The sequence below is a fragment of the Myotis daubentonii genome, chromosome 1 (assembly GCF_963259705.1).
Source record: "Myotis daubentonii chromosome 1, mMyoDau2.1, whole genome shotgun sequence".
Lineage (NCBI taxonomy): Eukaryota > Metazoa > Chordata > Mammalia > Chiroptera > Vespertilionidae > Myotis > Myotis daubentonii.
The window spans coordinates 232423000-232450608 of NC_081840.1; the positions used below are offsets into that span (position 1 = coordinate 232423000).

At 58.7% G+C, this 27609-nt stretch overlaps 1 protein-coding gene across 9 annotated transcripts in view; it reads right to left on the bottom strand.

Moving 5' to 3' along the window:
* RGS12 (regulator of G protein signaling 12) overlaps positions 1-27609 on the bottom strand; it is a 68080-nt gene that overhangs the window by 17389 nt on the left and 23082 nt on the right. For 6 of the 9 annotated variants that reach the window (XM_059676693.1, XM_059676684.1, XM_059676711.1 and 3 more), the window contains exons 4-7: positions 18997-19018; positions 1695-1864; positions 1329-1421; positions 576-719 (exon numbers count right to left, since the gene is read on the bottom strand). In XM_059676693.1, coding sequence (XP_059532676.1) covers positions 576-719; positions 1329-1421; positions 1695-1864; positions 18997-19018 — 429 coding nt within the window. Of the gene's footprint in view, positions 1-575; positions 720-1328; positions 1422-1694; positions 1887-18996; positions 19019-27025; positions 27266-27609 lie in introns of those variants that run through there. The other 3 variants (XM_059676747.1, XM_059676755.1, XM_059676703.1) reach the window with 3 other exon arrangements.

The window sequence follows — 27609 nt, forward strand, 5'->3', positions numbered from 1 at the left end:
AAGAATGACCCAAACCCGTGGGCATCTGGAGGGAGCAAGGACTGCGTGGGCCACGCCTCCCTTCTTCATCCCATGATCATGTGGCTCCACAGCAGGGCTCTGGAAAGCCTGTGGGACACGTGCTCTACAACGGAGGCCACAGAACGTGAGGTCCAGGCACACTTGCTGCCACAGGGATGCGCTAACTGAAAAATCCAAGCTGACATACAGGGTGGGCAGGAGGAAGTTCACACAACACAAATACCTAACGGAGCGAGAACAAACCGTCCCTCCTACTCACACTGTAACCCTACTTCTGCCCCGCCCTGCGCGCGCAGCACCCTGCCTGTGATTTCCCATGGCGCGCACGCAGCAGTGGGATTGGATGGTCATTGTGGGCGCCCCTGAGACCCGGGGTCTGGTTGGCCACACCCGACACCAGAGCCCAGTGGGGAAGGGCAGTTCCTTCCTCCCCAGCTCGCTGACCAGCTCCTCCCCTCCCCGCCTGGTGGCACTTGGGAGCTCGCTGTCTGGGACCCAAGCCCTCTTCCCCGCGCCTGGCCAGAGTCCCCGCGGCAACGGAGGCACGGGCTCACCTGGAGCTGCTGCTCCTTGAACATGTCGGGGTGCGGGGCGCTGAGAATGTCGTCTGCCAGCTGGGCCTGGCTGTCAATGTTGACAGGTGTGGTGGCCTTGCTGCACAGGAACGTGCTGAAAATCTCCCGGGCCCTGTAGGAGAGCTGCCGGGACATGTGTGTGAGCCACCTGCAGACCACAGCTCCCCCAGCTCCTGTAGGAGAGCTGCTGGGACACGCGTGCGAGCCACCTGCAGACCACAGCTCCCCCAGGTCCCGGATGGAGACAGTCCCCGGGGCAGTAAGCACTCCTTGGTTGAATAAACAAAGTACAGGCCAGCATGAGACCATCACCAACTCGGCTCCTCTCTAAACTTTCCCGATGGGCAATTACTAGTGCGTGGCTCACAGGCTTGGGCGGCACCGCCACTGGGGGCGCCAGGTACCGGTCCGTGTGTGCTGGTCTCTGTGAAGTGGGGCTGGGTTGGTGCAGCCCTGGGGTCACGCCTGACACGTGGCCTCACTAGATGAGAGGGGCCCAGGCTGCCTGGAAGCCGCGTGCCGCCCTCCCCACACTGCGCGGGGGCGCGGCTGCGGGAAGGCATTTCGCAGGCTGTGCTCAGCACAAGGAAATGCCACTGCGGCTCCGAGAAGCCCACTCTGAGAGGTGCGAACCGTGTGAGGGTGCTTTCACACCCTCTCCACCACCCCGGGGTGCCCCCATGAAATCCTGCCCGTGGCCACCCCTCCCTGGGCACGAAGGAGCATGTGTACCTCTTTTTTGTCGTGTGCGGGCACATGATTAAAGTATTCACAGGCCTGCCAGAATAAAATGTTTTCTTCACTGAATTCCTTCCTTAGAAAATCCTAGAAAAACATGGTCAGTGAACTTCCACCCGCGCTCGGAGAAGTGGGGTCAGTATCCCCGGGGCCCGCCTCCCAACGGACTGCTCTTCACTCCGACCTTTCCCACTTCCCTCTCAGAGGTGGGCTTGGGAGCACCTACCCATAACTTAGCCCCCCGCCAAGGCAGCCGCTAGCACGGCGCCCAGACCCCTTGGGCAGCAGGACCCGCCCACGGCGCTGCCTTCCGGGCCCTTACAAGACTCCGGTGCTGAGCCCCGCGCCCGTCCTACTCACAGAGAAGTACCGCACACCGAGGGGGTCCTGCAGGAGACGCTCAAAGGACACGGCCCAGCTGGCGACCCTCCTCTCGCGCAGGCGCCTGCAGCTCTGCACGCTGGGGAGGCTGGCATTGCTGCTCAGGCTGTGGTTGCTCACGCAGTCCTTCAGGTCAGCGCCGTTCAGCTCTGCGGGACCAGCACAGACCCACTGCAGGAGCGGCCCCATCCTGCCCGTGGCAGCAACCGGGGCTCCCACCAGTGTCTCCTCTGGCACCGCACCGAGCGCCCAGGACGGTCCTGTGCTGCTCTCGGCGAGCGGACCGAGCACGGACCGGCGGCTGCAGGGTGCACACTCAGCAGTGAAGGCGACCACAACCACAAGGCCGTCCGTCGGGGGCTCCCGAGGGAGTGCGCCTGTGAGTAGCGCATGGAGGGCAGGACGGGGCCCTGTGGAGCCGCCCACTCACACATGTGCACTCCTGCCCTGGGCTGGGCCTGAGCGCAGCATCCAGGCACCATGTCCAGATGAGGTGTTTCAGCACACGTGTTGGTGGGACTGCTCGGGTACAGGCCACCCGAGGCAGCAAGCGCCACCTGTGCCCCAGGAGGCTGGCTGCCGAGCTGCCTGCAAAACGGCACTAGCGACTGCCTAAGCACATGCGCACACATGACACTAACATGACACTGTGTGTCAACTGTGATGGATAAACTTAGAAAGTATTTTAAAGGCAGAAGAACAGACAGATGGGTAGTACAGCGCAGTGAGAATTCAAATGGGAACGAAGAGCCGTGGCCCCGTTGCCTTCATGTGAGCTCTCGAATGATGCCCCACGGCACCCTCGCCACCTCCTGTGAGCAGCCTGGGTGCCAGTCCCGCATGGGCAGGCCTGGCAGTGACACCTGAGCAGAAGGGGTGGAGGCCAGAGGGCAGGCGGAGGGACATGCCCTTCGAGGTCCTACAGCTGAGACGGGAAGCCCACGAAGCAGTGCTCACTCCGCGTGCTCCCGCGTGGCTCTCCGCCCGCCCGCCCTGGTCCTAGTGCGCAGCCCGCCGCCCGGCTGGTCGTGGTGAGGCGTCGAGTGCACTAGTTCATTGGCTCCAGCTCCAGGCCAACCACTTAGAAGGCATCTTATGAGTGACGAGGGCCGGGGCGGGGAGAGGCTGGCGAGGGCTGGGGCGAGTGAAGCCTCGACAGCCCCTGACGGGTCGGCAGGGACCCTCGCCTTCAGACGAGCCCCCTCCGCAGACATGCTGACTGTGAGGCCCACAACTCAAGAGGCAACCCCGAGCCCGAGGGCTGCGGAGGCGGCCGGGCGCAGACGCCGCACCCTGGAGCGTGAGCCTGCGGGGCCAGAAAGCAAGGCCAGGAATTTGGCCACTTGGGACCCAAGTGCTCACTAGAGCCCCTTTCCCCTGAAGGCTCCGAAGGCGTTTGCACAGGGAAGGAGACAGGGCGAGAGTAAGCCGGTCCTGTAGCTGCCACAGAAAACCCAAGTCACACTCAGAAGCTGCGCGAGACCAGAGGTCACTGACTCTTCCCTTGAGGCCGCTCAGCCCCGCAGGCCGGTGTGCGCAGCAGGACCGGGGCCCAGCCAGGCCTCCTGCCGACAGAACATCTGGAAATGCCTGGCCACAACCCTCCCCAGCTGGGCAGCTCTCCATTGCACGTGTCCAACTGTGGACCAAAAGGGGGTCCTACGAAAAGTAACCTCACAGGTGATCTGATCGGAAGTCCCTCGAGGGGCAGGGCAGCGTGGGTGGTCCCGCCCAGGTCTCTAACTTCTGTAGTAAAAGGTTCCTCTGCCTGGAGCCAGCCCTGCCCCATTCTGTGCTTCTAGGTAACACAGCTGTGACATGCCTCCTTGAAGCCGTAGCCACTGGGAAGAGGGAAGAGCTAACAGCGCAGGATCCTGCCTGTAATCCGATCCCCTCGCTCTCCCTCCTCCTGTAATCTCCTCACATCCCCTCCTGATTCCAAACGCACAAGCAGGCTGCCAACTCATGCTCGGAGCATCTGGGATCTGCTCCTGGCGCATGCTGTCAGTTTAGCTCAAATAAACTCTTACAAAAATTCTCTGCAGGTTTGGATGCTTTGTGCGTTGACAGGATGTAGGAAATACTCCCATGTGCACTCTCACACACGCATGTTCTCTCTCTCTCTCTCTCTCTCTCTCTCTCTCTCTCTCTCTCTCTCTCTCTCTAGGGCTGGGGTCCTAGATGGGGCCCAGCTCTGAGTTTGATGTCTGTCCAGTAACTGGAGCATCGAGGGCTCAACACCATGACATTAATGCTCCCTAATTAACATACAACCCAACGCACTTCCCAGCAGATGCTGATGAGAACTAGACACACGGAGTGTGAAGGTTCATGTGGAAACCCAAGCCTGAAACCCTGGAGAACAAAACAGAACAAGGGATGAGCAGGGCCTGCCCTCCCGAACAGTAGCCAAGTCGCCGCTGGTCCTCGGCCGGGGGCGCAGGTGCAGAAACACCCATCACTGGACAGAGCGCAGCGGGTCGCTCAGTCAGCGGTGCAGGCCCAGCCGGAGAGCCTCTGAAAAACAGGCCACCGATCCCTCCAACACACAGAAGCCAATGCCACTGACCAAAGACGTGTCACCAGGAAATTAAGAAGCACGAGGAAAAGCCAGTCACATCTTGAAGTAGCTGACGAGGAGCCTCACGACACAAGCCCGGAGCCATAAGCGAACAGTGACTCGACGGTACCAGGCCGGTGGGCAACAGAGGTGGTGCAGGTGGTGGCATGGGGGAGGGGCAAGGTGGAAACTTCCAGGTATAAAAGGAATGCGTGCTGCGAACTTAATGAACAGCATGGGGACTGGAGTTAGCAACACTGCGTTGTGTGTTTGAAAGCTGCTAAGAGACTAGATCGGAAGAGTTCTCCTCATGGCCCTGGCCGGGTATCCGTTGGTTGGAGCATCGTCCCGGTACTCCAAGGTTACAGGTCCATCCCCGATCAGGGCACATACAAGAAGCAACCAATGGCCCTGGCCAGTTTGGCTCAGTGGATAGAATGTCGACCCATGGATTGAAGGGTGGTGGGTTCGATTCTGGTCAAGGGCATGTACCTCGGTTGCAATCTCAATCCCTGGCCCAGGTTGAGACAACAAATCGATGTGTCTCTCTTACATTGATGTTCCTCTCTCTGTCTCTCCACAGACCTTACACTCTCTCTAAAAATCAATGGAAAAAATATCCTCAGGTGAGGATTAACAAAAAACACACACAAAGCAACCAATGAATGCAGAAAGAAGTGGAACAACAAAGTTATATTTCTCTCTCTCAAATCAATAAATTTAAAAAAAAGTTCTCATCACAAGAAAGGTTTCTGTAACCATGTGAGGTAATAGACTTTAACTAGACTTATTGTGGTGATCACTTCACAATGCATACACACCAAATCATTATAGTACACCTGAAACTAACACTGTACATCACTGATCCTATATAATAAAAGCCTAACATGCTAAGTGTCCGGTCATCCGTTCAACCAATCAAAGTGTAATATGCTAATGATATGCTAGGCCACTCAAGTGCTTGCTATGATGTGTACAGACCACCAGGGGGTAGATGCTCTGACCGGTAGGTTAGCTTGCTGCTGGGGTCCAGCCGATTGGGACTGAGCGAGACAGGCTGGACATGCCCTGGAGCCCTCCCCCGTGGTCCCTTCCTCGCTGGCCAACCTCCTGTGTCCCTCCCCGGCCCCGATCATGCACCAGTGGGGTCCTTCGGGCTGGCCTGCACCCTCTCGCAATCTGGGACCCCTCGGGGGATGTTGGAGAGCCGGTTTTGGCCCGATCCAGCAGGCCAGGCCGAGGGATCCCACTGGTGCACGAATTCATGCACTGGGCTTCTAGTGTCTCAATAAAAAAATTAAATAAATAAAATCTCTGTAAAAAACACCATAAGCTAAGTCAAAAGACAAAAAAGAAATCCCAGGGTAATATGTATAACACACCACACACACAAAGGACTCATTTTCTTTATGTTTAAAAGGCCTTCATGTTGCCAAAACCGGTTTGGCTCAGTGGATAGAGCGTCGGCTTGCGGACTGAAGGGTCCCAGGTTCGATTCCGGTCAAGGGCATGTACTTGGGATGCGGGCACATCCCCAGTGGGAGATGTGCAGGAAGCAGCTGATCGATGTTTCTCTCTCATTGATGTTTCTAACTCTCTATCTCTCTCCCTTCCTCTCTGTAAAAAATCAATAAAATATATTTTGAAAAAAAAAAAAAAAAGGCCTTCATGTCAATAAGAAACAGCTCCATAAATCAGAGTAGCACGGAGAAGAGTATGGACAGTGACCAGCAAGGGCCGCGGTGGCTCTACCCTTGTGGAGACACGTGCAGCTTCACCCCATAAGCTACAGGGGAATGTAATGACAAGCCACTCTGCACCTACTGACGGCCAACATCACCCTCAGCACGCCCTGAGCAAAGGGACCTGTGTCTTTTATGTTGATAAACAAGATGATCTCACAAAATGAATGATCTCTTTTTAAAACACTCGTATTATGAGCACCAACACATCTGTCGTGAGCTGTTCTTCCCTGGAGGCAATAGAGGTTGACAAGAGGCCTGAGGGGTGAGCAGTAAGCCGCCCTCGGGGAAGTGGGGAAGCCTCCAGGACAGGTGAGCCGGCAAAGGCCCTGTGCTGGACGAGGCCCTGGGGACAGTGACACACAGGGAAGGTCAAGAAGAGACGCTTCTTCCCACGCATGAGGTAGGCAGCCCTGAGCTCTGTCCCTCCAGGCCAGTGAGGGGCCGAGGCCGGGGCCGGGGAGGCAGGAGGAAGACACTGCAAACTGTAGCAGAGCCGCGAGCCAGCTGAGAGTGTGGGAGCCGTTATTTCACATGAAAGGTGCTTGGATTCCAACAGCAGAACAGGCAGAGTGGCCTAGAGGACGAGCTGCTGTGCCAGCAGCACACAGGGCCACAAGGAGGAGAGACTGTCCACTCTGCTGAGAAGGGCACCCCCACACCCTACCCCGGGGTCCTCGCTCTCACTCTCCGCTGACCCACAGGGTCAGGAACATTCCTGCTCCTCCTTCCAGTCTCCATTCTCTGCTGTGGAAACACACCCACCACTGTTTTGTTTCTGACTGAACACCCTCCTGCCTGCTTCTGGGCCTCAACTCAAACACCAGGGGTGCTACAGACGAGACAGCCGACAGTGACGCGGAGGCCAGGCCACACCACCCGAGGCCGCACCGCAGCGCTCCCGCTGTGCAGCCAGGGCTCCTGAGACAGGGCCGTGCACAGAGCAGCCCACAGAGCGCCTTCCCTCAGGGGCCTCCGCATGCACTCCTGCGGCGGGTGCTGCAGGCCGGAGAGCCAGGTGGTGGTGGACAGCCCCGGGCAGGGGGGCGGGCGGGAGCTGCCCTCGTGGGTTACAAAGCCCAGCACTCCCTGCGTCCTCGCCTCACCAGGGAAGGCCCCTCGTCTCGGATGTCCACCTCCAATGCTGAATCTCCAGTGCGCACCCCTTGGGCCGCTCTCGGCCTGCTCTTGACACATGGAACATGGCGCACATTTATGAGGGATGACCTTGAACCTGAAATGGACTTCCTTCCAAGGCCAGGATTCGCCCCTACCTCCAAGGCCAGGAGAGGGCATCCCCATAGGCCCCCCTGCTGCCTGTGCTCCCTCGGGTCAGGTGTGTGGGAAACAGGCACCGCCCCCAGAAGAGTCCATCCACCCGCCCAGCGGCGTCGCTTAAGGGGGCATTTCCTGGTTTTTGGTGTCACTGTTGTGGTTTCCTTTTCTTGCAATTGGCCAGTTGAGTCAGAAGAATGCTTTCCTGGTGATTGGGTTTCTAAAGTCCGTTTCAGATTTGCTGAAACGGGAAACACCACCCCTCTAAGTGGCCGACACACCTGTGGGCTGCCTGGTGCAAGCAGTACTGCAGGCACTCATGTCAGAGGCCTGCAACGGGCTTTACCCGCTCCTGTCCCTCCAGACCGTCTCCTCCAGACCAGCGCCTCGAGTCAAGCACAGCCAATGTTTACCTCCCGACCCCCGGGCACCTCCGGGCTGCCAGCTGCCTGTGCCCACCGACTCCGCCCCACACACATACCTGGAGGCCGAACAAGCCAGCCTGCCCCCGCCAACCACAAGGCGCACAGACCGCGAGGACTTTACCTGGGTAGAGCTGATAAGAGCCACTGTGATGCCATTTAACCAAATACTTCCAACCATTCACTGCAAACCACCCCTCTGAATCCATACCAGGCTCAGCCGGCACAGCCCCCGGGGCCCCGGGCAAAGGCTCGGGCCACACACAGAGACATTGTTCCTTAGCTCGCTCCCCAAGGAGGAAATTAGTGCGCTTTCTCCAGCGACGCAAAGGCAGGCGGACAAAGGCGGCTCCCTGCCTGCAGCTCCGGAGGGAAACCAATAGTGCCCTGAGCACACAGCAGTACGGGCACATGTATAATTCACGGCCTTAGCCTGCGCTGCAGTGGGCTGAATTATTTACAGCCCAGCGTGGTGCAGACGCCGCACCGGAGCCACAGGCCCCAGACAAAGCGGCTGAGCTTTGGTGCACGGCTCTGCCTCGGTAACTGGCTCTTACAGTGGGAAGGAAAAAGTACTTGCAGCTTCTTATAACATGTCCTAGTGCCCCGGTGCACGGATTCGTGCACATTGAAAGGAAATTACTTAGAAGGTGGCCGGTGGGGCAGGACTGGGCGAAACAAGCCAGACATGCCCTAGAGCCAACCTCCCAGGGTCCCTCCCAGCTAGCTGCACCTGGGGCGGCACCACGGCTCAAAGCGCGTCTGCAGAATGAGCAGGGTCCCTCCCGCAGGTGGGGTCCCTCGGCCTGGTCTGCGGGGATTGGGCCAAAACTGGCTCTCTGACATCCCCCGTGGGTTTCTGGATTGTGAGAGGGCGGTTCTTGAATCGGGCCCCCTCCTTTCTGGTTCCAGGGTGCGTCACCTGAGAACCGCTGCTGCCAAGTCACCGCAGCTCGGCAGCTCCTGCATTAAGCATCTGCCCCCTGGTAGTCAGTGCACGTCATAGCTACCAATTGGAGTGTCTGCCCCTGGTGGTCATTGCGCGTCATAGCTACCAGTCAGGCGGTTGCTTAGCCTTTTATATATACAGATAAGGGTGCAAACTCTTATCTCCCTATGGATTTTCAATCTAAACACTTTTCACTTCACAGACATGAAACGGATCTTTTTCATGGTGAGTGATCATCAGAGACTGCATGGTGGTGGTAGAAGCATTCAGCCCTACGCAGCTGCACCACGGAGCTGCACAAGGGCAAGGGGCCTTAGCACAGGCCGCATGGCTTTGGAGGTGCTGCTGCACCCTTGTGGCGGGGACTGGCGGGGCTGGGGACTGGCAGGGCGGACACTGCGATGCAAACAACCACAACTGGGTGACGGCCCCGGAAAAAGGTATTTCCTCAACCTCAACACTGTCCAGAAAACGACTCTGGGAAACGGCCTGAAGATGAAGCATGGCCTCAGTTGTTACCTTCCTCTCAATGCCTTTTGACCTCAGTCCCTGCAGCACAGGACCATGCCCCGGCGAGTTGTGGAGTGGGAGCAGCGGAGTGCCAGGCTCTGCCCTTGTCGTAGGCCCTCTAGCCTCTGTTCCCTCGTGGTCGTGAGGACAGAGCAGTGCAGACGTGAATGCCTGTGGAACCAGCGGGCAGAGCTCCTGGAAGAGCTGAATGACCCGGGGATGGGCAGGTGCCCGGGAAACCTTCCCTCGCACGAGGATTGCCCCTTTTCCACGGGCCATCTGTTTGGGACAACTTATTATTTGATGTCATTTCAAACCTGCAGAAAGCTTACTGAGAATAGCAGAAGGAACGCCTACACAACTTGCAGCCAGCTCACCTCTACCTATTGCCCTGTTTACCATATCAGTCTCCTGTCTCTCCCCTCACTCCCTTGTTCCCATTCCTTCCCCTAACACTCACACTCACACACACACTCACTCACGCACATGCTCTCACACACTCACACACACACACACACTCACGCATATGCTCTCGCACACACTCACACACACACACACACACTCACGCACATGCTCTCACACACACACACACTCATGCATACTCACACACACACTCACGCACTTACACACGCACACTCATGCACATACACTCACACTCTCACTCATGTGTGTGCACTCTCACACTCGTGCACACACTCAGCGACATTTACACACTCACACTGATATACATGCATGCATGCTCGCACACACGCATATTCATACTCTTAAACACACACACTCACACACACATTCACGCTCCCACTCACACATGCGCATGCACACTCACACACATGTGCACATACTCATGCACTCTTACACACACATGCATACACATGCACACACCCACTCACACACATAACTTTATCCCAACTATCTGAATTACCTTGGAGACAGCAAACCTCTTTGCCCCTAAATACTTCAGTGTGTTTTTCCTAAGTGCACAGACATTCTCTTCCATGACCACAGTACAGCTATCAAAACTGGGAAACATAACACAGTCCATACTCCAGTTCCATCAATAATGTCTTTTCTAGCTATTTCCTGCCAGTCCAGGATTGAATTCAGGATCACTCAATGGTCACGTCTCTTTAAAACCCTTTTTTCTTGCCCCAATCCCTGCAAATGTTAGTTTGTCCCCCGATGAGAAAACCCAGACACAAGGATATCCAAGCCCACGCGATCTATCACCTTTCCCCCGCCACCCCCGAGCCCAGATGACCACCCCCCCAGGATTCAGACAAGGACAGGTGGGACAGACCTTCCCCCAGTGCAGCCCGGGGCCCTACTGATAACTGGATCCCACAGCACCTCCTCAGAATGGAGCCTAAACTAGTGATCTAATCCATCAGCCCATTTTACAGATGAAGTGGTGGAGGTCTGAAGACTATGACCTGCCTGATAGTCAGTGGCAGGGCTGGCACTTCCTCCCGGCATCACAGGTCATGGGCTCACCTAGTCTGGCCCCCCAGGCAGATTTCACAGCCTGGGAGAGAAGGTAAGGGCCTCAGGCTCTCCGGGACCCTCAGTGCAGTGCAGTGCACTCTGCAGACGGCCGAGGCCCCCCGAGGGCCCGAGGAGCTGTGGGTGGGCACCGGAACCGAGCCTCCCGAGTGAGCTTGGGGAGTGGAGCGAGCCTGTCCGAGGCAGAGCCCAGCCTGCCTCCTGCCTGACAGGACGCAGCTTCTGGAGCGCGAAATGCCAGGCAGATGGGAAACGGGGAGCTCACAGCCCGCGAGTGGGCAGGGCGGCAACTGCAAAGGGCTCGTGTGGGAGGTGGGAGAGACGGACGCATGTGAATCCTGTCGCCTGTCACACTGGTGTCCGGGCTACAGGCTCAGAGCTCCCGACTCCACCCGCAGTCGGACCACAGGAGCCTCTGGCCTTGCTAAGGAGACAGGGCATTTTCCAAGCCCTGGTCACACACCCCCTTCGCGTGCGGATTGCAGTGACAAAAGTTTACATGATCCACTTCCCAAGTAATTTCTGTGTGGAATTAATGTATTTCATCTCAACAAATAAATACATACGCTTTATGAAGCGTTCACTTCTATTGGTTTTAGAGAGAAGGAGAGAGAAACAACTACGTGAGCGAGACACATGGATCGGTTGCCCCTGCATGCATGCTGACTGAGGCTTGAACCCGCAACCTTTTGGTGTATGGGACGACGCTCCAACCTACTGAGCCACCCGACCAGGGCATGAAGACATTCTTTCATCTGTGCTAAGGGCCACACAGGAAGTGAGGCCCAGCTGTGGCCTGTCCCTGTCTAGAGGACACTGCATGCAGAAGCCCAAGGCCCCCAGTGCGAGCTCCATGAGGAAGACTCAAATGGTGCTGAAGCTCCCCCAAGCCAGGGAGGGCACCCCACATGGGCCTGCATGGAGACCCTGAGGGTAGAGACCAGGCCACAGGCACCTTCCCTCCAGGATGGGGCTGGAGAGCCAGCGCTCAGCAAAGTGTCCTTGACCAGAATCAAACCCAGGACCCTTCAGTCCACGGGCCGACCCTCTATCCACTGAACCAAGCTGGCCAGGGCTTGAAACTGAATTTTTAACCATCTAAGTGGGGAGTCTGTCTCCTCTGAGGCTTTCTCTCCTCCGGATCTGTAACTGCCTTCGGACCTGTCCCAGCTCTGTCTCTGCCCACTCCCTCCAGGCAATGGTGTCCACGCCCAGGCCGACTGCACTGGAGAGAAGTACAAGAGTCCCACTAACGCGGCAGCTGCCACTCATCAGCTCTGCTGTGCGAGGCGCTGCTCTGAGGCATCAATGCGAAGCAGGTGGCCCTCAGCCACGCTGCGAGGTGCCTGGGCCCTGCTTTGCAGGTGAGAGAACTGAGGCGGCAGCCGGTCCAGAGCTGGGGTTTAAACCTGGACAGTTGATCCCAGAGCCACCGCATGTTCCACCGCCTCACGGCCCCTCTCCAACCCACCTCCCCGGATGGAGACCCGCCTTTCTGCGTGACCTGGTAGTCAGATCTACCAAGACCTCAAACGCATGACAGACTGCTAATTCCCAGCTGCACACTTCCTGCCCAACCCTTTCCTGCTGCCCGACATCTACCCACTGTCTCCACCTAAAACAGAGTGAGCCCCCCCAAGGGCCCAGGCCCACGCAGCGCGGGGACTGCCCACGATCCGTTTCTCCCCCTGCCTCCTTCCTGCCGTCCCCGCAGGTGCCGGTGGAAGCTCAGGGGGGTTTGGGTTCCCTCTCATCTCTGAGGCTTGAACCCGCAACCTTTTGGACTCCACGCTCTGCTCATGGACACTGTGGTTCTCCCTCAGCTTTCCGGCTCCCCGGCTGCTCTCCCGGTTCTCCGGCCCCTCCTATCTCCCCAGACTCAGCTTGTGGGCCCAGCTGACCGGGCGCCGCACTCACACGGGAACGTGGGGTAATCAGCTCAGTCACTGACCGCTCCCATGTGCCCAATGCCGAGGCGGGCTACATGCACCAGGGGCAGGACAGGTACAACAGCCTGCTCCCCCTGGGCATGAGGGCATTTCACCCACAGGTAACGGGAAACCACTGATGTCCTTTGTGCAAGGAAGGGTGATGGCCTGAGTTTTGTTCTTAAATTTTTTAAAACATATTTTTATTGACTTCAGAGAGGAAGGAAGAGGGAGAGGGAGATAGAAACATCAATGATGAGAGAGAGTCATCGATTGGCTGCCTCCTGCATGTCCCCTACTGGGGATCAAGCCGCAACCCAGGCATATGCCCTAGACCGGAATCGAACCTGGGACCATTCAGTCCGCAGGCCGATGTTCCATCCGCTGAGCTGAACCGGCTGGAGCTGTTGTTAATTTTACAGACCACATCCGACATTGGAGGGGAAATCTGCGCCACAAGGACCTGCATCTGGCCATGATGGAGTGACCGGGCATGCCTTTTCCTGCCATATGTTACCGAAAACTGGGGAAGGGTCCGAAGCAACAGTTCTTACAAGTCAGAGCAGTCACTGCAAGATTCCGATTCCTGAAGGCAAAGAGGTGAAGGTGCACCCGGAGATCGAGCGCTCAGCACCTGCCAGGGGCACAACCAGTTCTTGTTGGACACCTGGCCTTCAAAGGAGGCCCACATGTGTTCCTAAACCAGGGGTCCTCAAACTACAGCCCGCGGGCCACATGCAAATACAAATATTGTATTTGTTCCCGTTTTGTTTTTTTACTTCAAAATAAGATATGTGCAGTGTGCATAGGAATTTGTTCATAGTTGTTTTTTTTTAAAACTATAGTCTGGCCCTCCGACGGTCTGAGGGACAGTGAACGGGCCCCGTTTAAAAAGTTTGAGGACCCCTGTCCTAAATAATGGCGCTAAACCAGCCTTCAGTGAAGCCACATTCAACTTGCCCAAATGAAGCTCAAAAACAAGCCTCAAGCGCATCAAGCCCACCCACAAGTAATGCAATTCCTACTTAAACAACCTCCATCCCCGCAAAGGAAGACAACCAAAGCCGGCCCCCACGTAACAGTCACTAGACATGGGAAGATGCAGAGAAATATGACTCGAACCAGGAGAAAGATCAGTCAACAGGAAAGATGGGAACCTGAAGACACTCAGAGATGCTGTAAACATGCTCGAGGGTTTAAAGGAAAGCATGAACACAATGAGAGAGCGAAGGGCTATAAAAGCCACAAGCCACTGCCAGAGAAAACACACTCACTGAAATGAATAGCTCACAGGACGGAAGCGAGAGCGTATTAGACATGCAGAAGCATTTAACGAGCAAGATAAATCACGACACATGACGCATATGGAGGGGAAAGGACTGAAGGTGAACAGACCTTGATGGCCGTAGGAAAAATTCAAATAGTTTAATTGGTAATTAAAGTCCCCAAGCCAGGAGGGTGAACAATATCTGACCTCAACAAACCCCAAACAGCACAGATACAAACAGAACCAGCCCCAGACTCGTCATAATGGAAATGCTGAGACCTGCAGTAAATAGAAAACCTTTAAGCTCTCTTCCAAGTGGTAGCCCAGAGGCACATCCTTCACCTTTCACAGGGCATCTACTTGGGGGTGGGGGAGTATCCCTAATTTGCATACAAGCTACTCAGGTAGAGGCCTTGAGAAAAGCCACTGCCCTCCCCAACCTCAGGGTCTGCTTCTAGACCAGCGGTGGGCAAACTTTTTGACTCGAGGGCCACAATGGGTTCTTAAACTGGACCGGAGGGCCGGAACGGAAGCATGGATGGAGTGTTTGTGTGAACTAATATAAATTCAAAGTAAACATCATTACATAAAAGGGTACGGTCTTTTTTTTCAATAGTTTTATTCATTTCAAATGGGCCGGATCCGGCCTGCGGGCCGTAGTTTGCCCACGGCTGCTCTAGACCTTTCTCCTAAATTATTTTGGCCAATCCGATTTTCAGCTTTCCCTCAGCAATTCTGTTTTCAGCTTTCTCTCAGCATACTCTCTGGAGAGTGAATCTGCTAAACTTTCCAGACCAACGTGAAAGTTCTTTGGGAAAAAGCTTCAAGCATATAAAACAGTATTTGTTATTTTAGTCACGTCCTCGTTATAGTGCAACAGAAAATGGCCCAAGTCATAGCGCAGGGCTTCCTGAGGCAGCCAGCGAGCTCCCGCCTCCAGCTCCTGCGCCGTCACCAGGCTCTCCCAGGGGCCGGGTGCTGGCCCCCCGCAGAGGAAGGACACGCACCCGCTTGCAGGTAGGGCCTGGGGGGAGTGAGGAATGGACACAGGAGGGCCCAGGGGCTTCCCCTGTGACCTCCGTGCTTCAGACAAAGCATGCCCAAATGTTAGCACGTCACTTCTGGGAGGTGTGTGGTCACTGGTCTCACTACTGCTGAACTTCTGTTTGCTTGGAAACAATTCCGCAACACAAGCAGTTCCTGATCACTCTTCCAACCCCCGGAGCAGCGGCAGGAACGTGCCGGAGGCGTCGTGGTGGACACGGAGCGCGCTCCATCCGCCTGGCGCCCCGACTCTGTGCTCCGCGCTGGGAGCCACACTGTGGTCTCTGGCGGCATTTTTACGTTCCCAAGCGAACCATAAGGAATGCGATGCATTCAACCAAAACAGAGGGTTCTGGTCAGACCCCTCCTCACGCAGCAGTTACACGTCGCCGTGAGTCCACCTCCACTACTGAGCAAACGTGTTTGAAAATGGGCAATGAGGCTGCACTGCTTTTCTGAGAAGGAAAAGGTGAATTCACCAAAGCTCTGCCAATGCCATGGCTCTGCGAGACCTCACTCTCCCCTCCTCCAGTGTTACTTGCCGAAGCTATGACAGCGACCACCTTGGATTTGAAAGAGGGATGCAGTTTAGCCCCGGCTTAATCTCACCCTGCTGGGCCCGAGGTTGGCAGTGAGGACTGGGTCACCTTGTGGTGCCTCCACCTTGCCCCGCAGAGCGGCCCTGCACACGAGTGGAGAAGGTGCTGTGGGCCCGGAGCAGAGAGGAGGGTGCAGAGGGGGAGGGATGCCCTCGGAGGTCGGAGGTCGGCCTGTGAGCTGTGCCGTGGGTACAGAACCCACACCTCCCCTCCCCGGCCGGGCCCCTCCCCACCTCCCCGTGAGGATGAGCTGCGTGTGGAACCGCACAGGCACAGGCATTGCCAGCCAACAACCCAAAGCCCAGGGAGTGAGTTGTTCTGTGAGTTGCACTTACTCTCACGTGGGGGGTGATGCAGAGGAGCGGCTGACACTCAGGAGAGGGGCTGGCAGTCAGCACAGGCTCATCTGAGAGTCTGCCCCGGGGGACAGCTAGGGGCGGAGACGCTGTGCGCTTGAGGGGCCCTAGGAGACCAGGGTGGGGGATGGCATCGAGGCAGCTCGCAGGTGGAGAGCGGTGCCAGGTCTAGGAGGTTACAGGAAGGTCACGGACAAGGTCATGGACCCAGTCCCACGCCCACGAGAAACTCTGGGGCCCGCCTGGAGGGGAAGCCGAGCGCGAGCGTGGACAAGCTAAGCTGGAGGACTGATGAGGCAGCCACCGTGGAGGCATCGCGTGGGCGTCACAGACCTGGGGCCGGAGCGGTTCCTTCGAGGACTTCCCCGCGCTCACGGCCTGATGTGTGCCTGTGGATGTGGGCATCGGGCACCCCAAGTTCTCCACTGCAGAAGTCAGACCCAGACATGGCAGAAAACACCCCACCTTTGGGAATACATGAGTTGGGGGGGGCGTGTCCTGCCAAAGCTGCTTAGTACAGAGTGAAAAATGGAAGAAAGAAAATAAGAACCAACTTTGTTTCAATAAAGCAGCGAGGTCCGAGCCGGGGAGCAGGGCGGGCTCTGTCCCGTCAGCATGGAGGGTCTCACCCACTTCTTCCAACCACGCGCCCCTCACACACCGCCGAGTGCGAGGGCTCCTGTGTGCCCACGTCTGAGTGGTTTCCCACGCGGCAGGTCAGGCCTCTCTCTAATGCAGGAACGTTCTTCCCTCCCGCGAGGCGGGACCTGCCTCCCTGGCCCCCAGCCCGGCCTGGCTCACCCCCAGAGACTGACCTCCCGCCGTCCCAGCGCGTGGCCCGGGGAGCTGGCGTGGGGAGCCCCTCTCCCTCTGAGGAGGGGAACCCTGCAGCTGACAAAGTCTCCAAAAGCAGCACTGTCCAACTTCCTTAAAACAAAGCCACAGAGCGCCATGGCGAGCGCACGGACAAAGGTGTCATTGTGAGAAGGAACAGAGTGAACTGAGTCCAAATCACCTCCCTGACAAGACCGGACACAGTGTTGTGGAGGGAGTGGCGTACTCTCGGCAAAGCGAGGCTGATGGCGAGACCAGCCACCCTGCCAGCCTGGCGTTCCCAGGGCCCAGGTCACCGCACCAGCCGAGCGTCTTCCCCATAGAAACCACTGCCGGAGCCCAGACCCCGGGTGAGCCAGGCCGTCCTGCTCAATGCAACACAAACACCTCTGCGTGGAGACACCTGAGGTTCCCCCGGCTCCTCTCAAGCTCCTTCCACCACTGCGGAGGGCGGACGGGCTGGGGCCTCCTCCTTCCCCGGAGGCGCCCAGGAAGTGGGGTCAGGACCTGCAGGGGCTCTGGGCGGGGGCGGGGGCCGAGGGCGCACAGTGGCTCTGGCTCAGCAGCCACTTCCCCGCTGTCTCCACGGCCCTGAGCCATGGCCCAGGGTCTGCCTCAGTGCCTGTGCCGGTGAAGACGGCAGAATGCAAGCACGTGGCCTAGAACGAGCGTGCGAATTGAATGAGAGGACTTTCCTTCTTACGTGTGATCAGTAAAGAAACTGAAGAAGGAAAAAGAACAAAAACATGACCAAGACTTAGTGACCCGTCTCAGCTGCCTGGCACGTTCCTGAGGGCAGAGCGTGCGCACGGAACAGCGCCTCTTCCTCCCCTTGGCCACGGGGGCCTCCCGGGACGAGGGACTCAGGGGCCAGCCCTCCCGGCGCACCAGGGTCTGAGGCGGGAAGGGAAGGTGGAACGGGGGTGGAAAGCCCCCACGGAGGGGAACCACTGCCACCAGCCAGGACACCACTTCCTTAGGAAGGACACGGGGCCCAGGAGCCAGGGACTTCCCACTTGGGAAGGTCAGCGTTTTAAAAAGCACACCAAGACTCAGCGTAAAGCTCCTGCGGCTCTGGCATCGACTGCGGACAGAAGAGAGCTTCAGAGACCAACAAAGCCAATACCTACGACTCGAGTGAACACAGTGAATAAACTTCTCAGTGACACGTTTCCTGCAGAAGTGAGCCTTTTACCAGAAGAGAGGCCCGAACGCAGCAGAGGGTGGGCATGGACACATCCCTAAAACCACACACTTTATCCTGGATTTGGTGACAGGTCCGACTGCTTTTTAAGGAAGCGATTCCCACTCCGGGCTGAGGCCGGATTAAATGGCCGGGCTATCACTGCACATAAAGCGGGTAACACAATTCCTTTTATAAAGAAACAAAGCCCCAAACACGAACTTCAGGCCTGTGCAGGCTCAGCTCCAGGTGTGACCTCGCCTGTGGCTGCGGGTGGACGCCCCTCCCTGCCTGGGGCTGGCCGTCAGGGCAAGCAATCCACTCCCAGGCCCAGGGGGAAGCCAGCAGCTATGGGACAACATAAAGCACCAAGAAAACAACACTTCGCTTCTCTCTAGCGTCAAGAAGCGGCCTCAGCCCGCTGCCCCCGCCCGGGCGCTAGGCTGTGCCGGGACTCAGTGAGAAGACAGTGCTGGCACGTTCTGATAAAGGACACAGGACAGAGGAACAGATTCATCAGAATCCTGTAAAGACCCCCTGTGAGCAGAGAGGCTTTTGTGAGCACGAGAAGAATCAAGGAAGCTTTGGAAGCAACTCTCCCAGGACCTTGGAGCTCAAAGCGAGCCCTGGGCCAGCAGGGAAGTAAGAGGCCTCGGCCGTCCCCTGGGGGCCAGTCCCATTCGGGGCCCCACGTGCACGAGGGTTACACACAGAGCCTCTGCCCCTCTCCCCGCTCTGGCCACCTGGGACCCTCTCCTGGGAAAGGGGGCATTTGCGGCTGAAAGCGCCCAGCAGAGCTCCGAGCCGCCCGGGTTCCGAGCGGCTCTCCCACAGGCGCAGGCTTGGGCTTGTCAGCCAGGGTGTGGGCTCGCCACGCAGCTGCCTTCACGCTGAAATTCAGGTTCACCACACGTCTGCGGGGAATGGCTTCCCAAGCATGTCACGGGCATCGGGGGCGAGGGGGAGCCCCCCACTAGCCCTAACATGCCCCCCACACTCCCGGACGTGGCAAAGAAAACACCTATTATGAGTGAGTTAATGGCAAATACACTTTCACAATTTGAAAACATCATTAAAAATAATAAAAATATACATCAGAAAGTGTGACTTACCGCCGTCAGACACAGTTGCCGACTGAAAGAAAAGAGAGAGAGACATGAGTTAATTAGGCCTCATGGCAAAGTCGGAAACAGCAGTCCCTCCGAGGAACCCAGCCGGGGCTGCTCCGAGGCTCGCTCCCCGCAGGTGCCCAGCAAAACCAGACGCCTCAGTGAGTCAAGTGCGCTCCCACTTCCTGAGCGGACTCCGCCCAGCCGTGGGTGAGCACGGCCACATCAGGACGGGCGGAAGTCCCCGTCATTTCATTGGAAAAGAACAAATCCCAGCACGTCGGGCCTCAGCTCAGCGAGAGCCTCAGGGAGAGCACGTCTGCATGTTCACCTGATGGGCGAGGGCTGCGGTGGGGCAGTCTCACGGGGGCAGGCGATGTGCCAACCGTCCGTGCGGTGCCGCTGGCTTTCCAGTGGCTGTGCCCGGTGCCAGCGCTGCCCTGGGCACAACACACCCCACTCGGTGCCTGCACCCTGGTACCAGGCTACTGGTACCCCCTCCACTGCCCAGGGCAGGCCCGGATGGCAAACCACCAGGCCCAGCCACGCCAGGTGTGGGAGGAGGGGCGCAGCAGGCAGGCGGGGCAGGTTTCCAAGGAGGGCGCCTGGAAGAGGGCGAGGCTGGAGGAGAGGAGGGCTGGCTCCCGGGGACAGGGCCACGTGCTGCAGCTGGGACTGGAAGGAGGCTGCCGTGGAGAGAGGCCTGGAATGAGACACTCAACAACGAACGCTGCCGTGTAGTCCCGGCCGGGCGGCAGGGGCTGAGGGCTATGGGAATGCGTTCGCAGTGGGCAGCTCGGGGCTGCCTTGTGGGAAGGTCACTTCCACCTGGACGTGTGGAGGGAGGAGAATCTGGGGAGGTGGGGGAAGGGTGGGAGCTGGTGGGGCGCTTGGAGGGGAGCAGGCTCGGTGCTTCTGCCTGCTGGTCCATGCCCAATGCGATGCCCCCAAACCTCGCCACTCAGCCTGCATGGAAGAGGGACAGGGGCCTCTCCCATGCCGAGCAGACCTTGTCGCAGCCCCTCACCTGCGGGACTTGCACCTGGAGCCCAGCGAGCCAGCTAAGTGACCCGCCTTCCCCCAGGAGGGGCCTGCCACTCTTTCAAACCGTCGTGAGGCCTGGGTCAGAATCTCCGAAAGTGTCGCTCGGCACCTTATCCATGACTTTCAAGGGTCAAACATGTGCAGCTGTGTGTCCGGTTTTAAACTGCCATCTTGCCAAGAGCAGCCGCAGCCCGTCCTTGGCTACCGGCCTCGGCGCAGGGTCTGGCTTCCATCACAGAAGCGGGCGGGTGTCCTTCCCGGCGGACAGAGGCTGTGACGGCTGTCCCTCGCCCACACTCACCATCGATCGCCCAGCCACGCTACACATTAGAGAGTATCGCAAATGATTCCGAGACGAGGAGAGGGAGATCTGCGAGGCACACCCCCCCCACAAACTGTGTGTCCACCAGGAGCATCTGAGAAATAAGTCAGCCCGTGCAAGCGGCAGGAACGTGAGGCCGGGGCCACTTCAGGGTACAGGTTAAACGAGTGCTCGGGCCGTGGCAGACAAGACAGAGGCACTGCAAACCCTCCACACGGGCCCCAATGCCCTGAGACGAGGTCTGGGAGGGTCGCTGCAGCCAGAGATGGAGCAACGTGATGCTGAGTGGGATGCCTGAGGGGTTGGGAGAGGGGGCCACGTGGACACGGCGAGCAGGGTGGGCTCAGCATGCCCGCGGAGGGCTCAGTGGGAGGCTGCGCTCCAGCCTGTGGGGCCTCCGGTGCACAGCACGCGGATCCAATGCAAGCTCAACAAACGTGCTGCTGGAAGCGCAGTGCTGTGTTTTGGTGCAGCTTTAGATTTGCAGAAAAGCTGTGAAGACAGCACAGTAACAAACATGCTTTTTAATAGTGCTGCTCCCACAGAAGTAAGGGGAGACCCTGGAATGGAGCGCGGTCAGCAAATGCCACCACTGCCGGGGCAGGGCCGGGCGTCACGCAGGGCGGGCCACTCAGAGATGCCCCAGGCAGGCAGCCACACACAAGGCCTTCTGGGGAGAAAGCAGCCCACGCAAATATGAGCTCACAGTTCAAAAACCCGCTAAAGCCAAGAGAAACCCACCCTGAGAAAGAGGCAGCAGAACGGACAATGGAACGGAGACACTGGTAAGTCCTACCTCACACAGGGTGTCAGAGAACATGAGACCATAGAGGAGGAAAAGCTGCTGAAGAAGAGGAAGCAGGCGGCAGATCTGAAAACCCCCACCGGTTGTCTGACAATGAAAACTACAACTGTTGGCATTCAACGCTCAATAGAGAGGTTGCAGACATTAGAAGGCTGGAGAGAAGATGTGGGAACTGGAAGACAGACTCGGGAAAAACGAGGCACAGAGAATAGGACAGGGGTGCGCAGCGCAGGTGGTGAGCACGCGGGAAGCCCTGAAAGTGCTCACACCCGCGGCCGTCCCAGCAGGCGCTGCTCAAGGTGCCCACCAGGACGGTGCTGGTTCCAGAGGCCTCAGGGGCCAGCATGTCCAGGAAGGACTCAAACGCCTGAGGCACAGCCGCATCCGATCTCCTTCCCTCCGAGTCTGGGTCGTGTGCCCAGAGTTATTTCCCAAGCCCAGACTCTAAGGATAGTTCTAGGCATCCAGGGTGGCCTCTGTACTGAGGGTTCTCCCGGAGGGGCCAGCGAGGACTCAGAGGTCACGGATGTCCCCTGCCCACCCCACATCTACTTGTAACTGCGGAACCAGCTCGGACCGGTCCCGTCCAGATTCCCACGAGGCCCAGATGCACACTCACAAGGGGCACAGGTGAGTCCTTCGCTGCGCCCACGTGGAACCAAAGGGCCGGGACAGGGCCAGACATGAGACTCGGGGCCTTTCAGCAGCCAAGGGTCCGCTGTCCAGGAAGGCCCGGTGCTGAAACCCCAGACCCCGCCGAGCCCTGGATGGGGCGGGGCTGAGCCTGGCTTCCTGTGTTTGGGCTGGTCCGCTCACACACTAAAGCTTTTTTCTTTTCTCAAAAGCTGGCACCATCGTGTTGGCTGCCACGCGCATCAGGCAGCGAGCTCCATCCAGAAGCCCTTGATAAATGGTAAGCTCACACCGGGCTGCTCCCAACAAGTCAGTGTGAGGCGTGCCACCGGGAGCCAGCCCAACCCTTTATCGTGTTCTCCACCTCCTCTGTTCATAGCCCAACCAGACATTGACCTGAAAGGAAAGCCCGGAGACAGAGTTAATGTCACCCGGACATAAAACCACTGTCCTCCGTCCAGGTCACATATGAGCGAGAAACAGGCCACTCAACCTGCAAAGGAATAGGTGTAGTTACCATAACCCACCTCCGGCTGCTAACACATGCGGATGCGCAGGTGCGCACCGGGGCAGGGCGGAGCCCGACCCAGCTCCTGCGCGGGAAGCACCCAGGACGCGAAGCAGGGGAGGAGCGCGTGGCCGGGCCTCATTCTCCCAGGCGGCGGGTGTGCAGGGGCGGAGCAGGCAGTGCCACGGGAAGGGCTGGCCGGGGAGAGGAGGGCGGACGTGCCCTGTGGGGAGTGTGGGGTATAGCGTGCTTTCCTGGTGGCCAGTGCTTGATGTGGGGCGGAGGTACAGGCAGACAACCCACCGACCTGGGGGGTGTGGGAAAGGCAGGTGACCCAGATCATGTCATTCTGCCTTGGGACTGGCCGCAGGTCCAACTCTGACCACGCTGCCCTTGGAAGCCTGGTTTGCAGGCTCTGAGCACATCCTGGCTGACTGGCGGCGCAGTTCACAACGGAAGCCCTGGATCATTCCAGAACACCACAGTCGCAAGAACCCCACAGAGGCAGCCTCAGCTCGGGGACTGAAGGTTAGCCGTTGCCAGGTCCTTGGCTTCTGCTAGGCCACGGGAACGTTTTATGAAGTAAGACCTACCATTCCTCGTGTTTCCGGATCCCCGGCACAATGTGTGTTAATAACTTGTTTGCATTTTCCACATTCTCTGGGTCCCCCCAAATCCGCGTGTTACACTCACAAGAGAACAGCCGCAAAGGAGGCTGCCAGGGAAAAGGTCCCGGTGCGCCAGCACCTTCCCCTGTGACGAGAGAAACAGACCAGGAAGGAGGCCGCTTCACCAGGGCCAGGCGCCGCCTCCCGGCTGGCCTCCACGCTGACAGATACACGGGTGTGAAAGGGAGTCTGGATGGTGACTTAGGCTCAGACCGCCCTGCGTGCCACCCAGGCTGCTCCTGCTGCCCCCAGGCTGTCCCAACTGCAGAGCCTGGTACAGGGGCCGTGGGTGCGGGCCTGGGAATGCGGCCGAGATGGCCCCACAGCTCCCCTGCTCAGCCCCGCCCCGGCTCATGTGCTGGGGCTGGAGATGAACCCAGAACCCCGCCTCAGGGCAGTCTGGACAGAGGGGCTGAGGCGGTGCCCCAAGCTGTCACAGGAGGGACGGGTGTGGCAGACGCAGGGCTGGCCTGTGAGAGGGGCAGGGCTCTGAGGGGCGAGCAGATGGAGAGTGAGGAGTCCAAGTCTGAGGTGGGCACTTCGCCACCAGGCCTCCTGCGCATCCAGGGAGATGGAGGGACATGGACGTGCTGTGGGTCTGGTTTGGGGGCCAGTCTCTAAGTGACAGCACAGAGGACCTGGGTCAGGAGGGAAGCGCGAGGCCGGGAAGGCCCAAGGACAGCCACACAGATGCTGGGAGAGGCAGCTGCTCTCAAGAGGGACAGCCCCTGCTCAGTCGCCAGGGTGGGGAGAGGGCGCAGCGGGACATGCTCGCTGGCTGCCCACAGGCCCGGGCGGAGGAGACGGCAGGAAGGAAGGCTGCATGCACGGGGCCTGCTTCTGCGTGAAAAGGGGAAGCTGCGGGACACCCTGGAGTGGCGTTTCCCTCCTGCGCGCCTTCCTAACAGATAACAGTGAGCAAAGCTGACCCCAAGGGGGACAAACACCTCCCCAACAGGCGGCGGCCCCTCCTCCATCGGCCTTAGGTGCCCAGACGTGTGGACCGAGGAGGTGCGAGCAGGGCTGCCTGGGCAGGCCTCTGCGGGGCCGTCAGGGAGAAGAAGGGCGATGTACACGGCGGTTCATCTGAGCTAGAAAAGGGCGCCGAATCCTGAAGGACGCGGCCAGCATGAGCTCATCTCACAGGCTCAGGTGGAGGCGCTGCCAGCACATCAGCCCACAGAAGGGCATGCAGGACGCGCTCACGCCCACGGCCACCAGCAGCCTCGCCACGGCTCCCTGTGCACCCCACGCCCCCTCTGGGCGGTCCCTGCTTCTCTTGGGCCCAGGCTGTGCAGAGGGTTAGGCTGCCTGCCCGGTGGCCGGCAGAGGAGCAGGCAGAGTCCTGGTCAATGATGCAGAGGACGAAGGCCTGGCTCTGAAGCCAGAGAGCCCCTCGCATCACGGACAGCCCTGACTCCTCCGAGCACGCGCTGTCTTCCTCGTGCTGCTCACACTTCGCCGCGCAAACGCACAGCCTCCGCTCAACACCAGGGCGGCCTCCTCCAGCCTCTGCCCTGTCCGGCCCTCTGGGGCCCTCGGCGCCTCCGAGTGCGCAGGGGCTCCTGCTGCCTGGGAAAGGCAGGCCCTGGCTGGGCCTGGTGGGCCCTCCGATCCTGCAGGGCCCGGTGTAGAGGCAAAGCCCTGGTCTTGGGAAAGCTCCTTCCCTCAGCCCCAGGCACCTGCCCGGCAGACCAGTCAAAGCTAACCTGCCACAGCCACGTGCCCCCAAACCCGAGACACACGCCTCTGCCGAGCGTGCGACACGCAGAGCCGGTCCTTTACGACCAGGAAGCGAAGGAAGGGCAGACCACAGCAGTGGCAGCCCCCGTGCAGCCCGCCACCTGAGCCGGCACTGAGGGAGGATGCACGGAACATGGCGGGCACATGCCCCGGTACAGAGCAGGGGGGACGCAGGGTGAGGCAGCACGTCAGCGTGCCCTGGGCCCGGAGTGGGACTTGCTCCTGCTGCTCAGAGGATGGAGAGGACTGCCCGTGTGCGACGCTGCGACTGCCAGGGAGTCCCCTACTGCTCCTGCCCTGCCTCTGGCTCAGGAAGCCTCCAGCCAGCCCAGGCCCCGCAAGAACTGCCCCAGCAGCCCCGGTGAATGTTGTCACAGCCCTCCTGGACGGGCACAGGGACCCGTGAAGCAAGACTCTGTCAGACAGGGCAGGGGAGCAGGTGCCAGTCCAAGGGGGGGACAGGCAGGAAGCTTGTTAAAGCTTTTCCCGTGACACTTCACATTTCTTTCAGGCTGTGGGCTTCCGTGTCTCCTTCAACCAGTATCTTATGGCATCTGGACTGTGACAACCCCATGATGTGGTTTAAAGATGACGGCTCTGCTCTGCAAAGGGGTGTGGACACTTCCAGCCCAGGCTGCATCGCCCTCGTAAAGATGCGAAGCCGATGTGTGCGTTCGGCCGGGAGCCCCGCGCTCGTCCTGGGCGGCACTCTGGCGGCTCCCGGCGCCTCCCGGCGCCTGCGGATCATGGGAAACAGCGCCTATAAAGGCTTACGATTCTCCACTTCACATGAAAGCAGCTCGCGAGGAGCACAGCCCTTTACAAGCCCTGTCACAAAGCACGGCTTTTACAGAGCACACACCCTCTGGATGGAGCCCAGCATTCCATGCTCCCCCCCCCCCCCATTTTCAAGGTGAACCAGCTGAGGCTGAGAGGAGCACCCTCCCACCCGGCCTCCAGCCTCACCCCTTGCCCATGTGACCTGGCACCACTGCTGGGCTGGCCTGCGATGACTAACCTGGGCCCCAGTGGCTACGGACCGACCCCCACCTGCCACCGCCTGCTCCACGAGGAGCCGCTCAGTTTTTGTTGCTTAAGGTACGCGCACACCAGCGATGGCCAGTGGCCTCCATGACCAGCTCGTCTGCCAGAGGGCACAGCAGACACCCCACAAGTCACCCCCTCACTACACAAGCCCGCACAGTGGCTCTCTAGTCTCCTTTTCTAAACACTCAGAACAAAAGCCCACATTTCCACCAACTCGCCTTAAGATACTAGTGAATGAAAACGCAGCCCCACAGGCATAGGAATCACTGTTCCCGGGTCCACTGCGGACGTGACCGGCCGGGAACTCACTTGTGCAGCCAGAGAAGCGGAAGGAGAGAAGCGGGACGTAGGCCACTCCCAGGGCCGAGGCAGTGGGCCGCCCACACCCCGCAGCCCGCCGCCCACGGCTGCCCGGGGCTCCGAGCACATGCATGTCTCCCAAGCACATTAAACCTGCACGCGTTTCATCAGCATAATCCTGGCCTGTCCAGCAGCCCGAGTGGAAGGAGGGTGTCACTCCTGCTCCCACCCCACCCTCCAGCCGCCACCTCTGAGGGCCCCTCCCCTCAGGTCTCCACACAAGGCCCTCATTAGGGATTAGGAAGACAAGTGCGGATGAAACACCTCTCAGAAAGAATGAATTTAAAACCGGCCCCTGTAATTAGTGACAATCTCCTATAAATAACTTCAATTCATTTTGCCTTCTATCAGCACAGCACAGGGCCACAAGAGGAAAATAAAAAGTATTCTTTCCAGATCATCTCACACCTTTAAAAATGTTTACAGAAGTTCAACTTTATAAGCTGAGGTAATAGCCAGTCTTTAGAGGGCCACAGTTCCCTAGGTCTGTATATGCAACAGAACCAACTCATTACATTTAAGAAGTAAGACAGAACAGTGGTAAAGAGCAGGATAGGTTTTGAAATGTGCTATCCCAACACGATTAACTCCTCAGCTCCACAACCTCTAGCGTCACCGTGGTGAGGACGAGAAGGCTGACGGGGGCACCGGCAGCGGGGTCCTGAGAGGCAGGCTGGACCCGGCGTGACGGGCCGCCAGCAGCTCGCTCTGGGCGCTGGTCTGTGGTCCCAGAGCCGGGCATCACCGCCACGGGACTCCTGTCCAGCTCGGAGGCAGCCACGAGACAAGCGCTCACGAAGTGTCCAGCTATGCGGCCCGCTAGCAGCTGAGAACAGGCAGCAATGGGGGTGCTGAGCCTCCGCACACAACTCTGTAAATGACCCAACGCTGGAAGGACTCACCTGCTGATCGTCGGAAGCGCGCGCCTCCTTGGACGCCCCTTCCCCCAAATCCATCTTAAGACAGACAACGCCCGCTCCTCCGCAGACACGCAGCGCTGAGGGCTGCCATTCCCCCGCGGCAGGCCTGTGCGCGGCAGGAAAGTTTAAAGACAGTGCAGATGAAGTTCCATTCCGCTCTCCTCGTAACCCGTGGCAACAGGACACTGCAGGAAGCTGTGGCTGGCCGGGGACTCAGACTCTGGATTGTCTCGTGCAGCGAAAGAAGCCGTTTACGTAAATCACGCTGTGAGATCACTTTTAAAGTATTTCCTCCACCAAATCAGGACACAGCGCAGCCGACGGGCGATCTCCCCGCTGCACAGCAGCTGCCGAGAAGCTGAGAGAACGCAGAGCAGCTCCGAGCGTCCGGCCGTAATGACAGCTCTATTATTAGCCTCCATACGCGGGGAGGGCGGGGCGGGGCCAGCCGCGGGCTCTGCGTCCCCCTCACCCTGTCCTGGGGCCTCTCCCAGGGCCTGCTGGCCTGCCTCCCCACATCCGACACACCTGAGAGTGAGGGAACCATGCCAGGTCCTGGTTTAGAA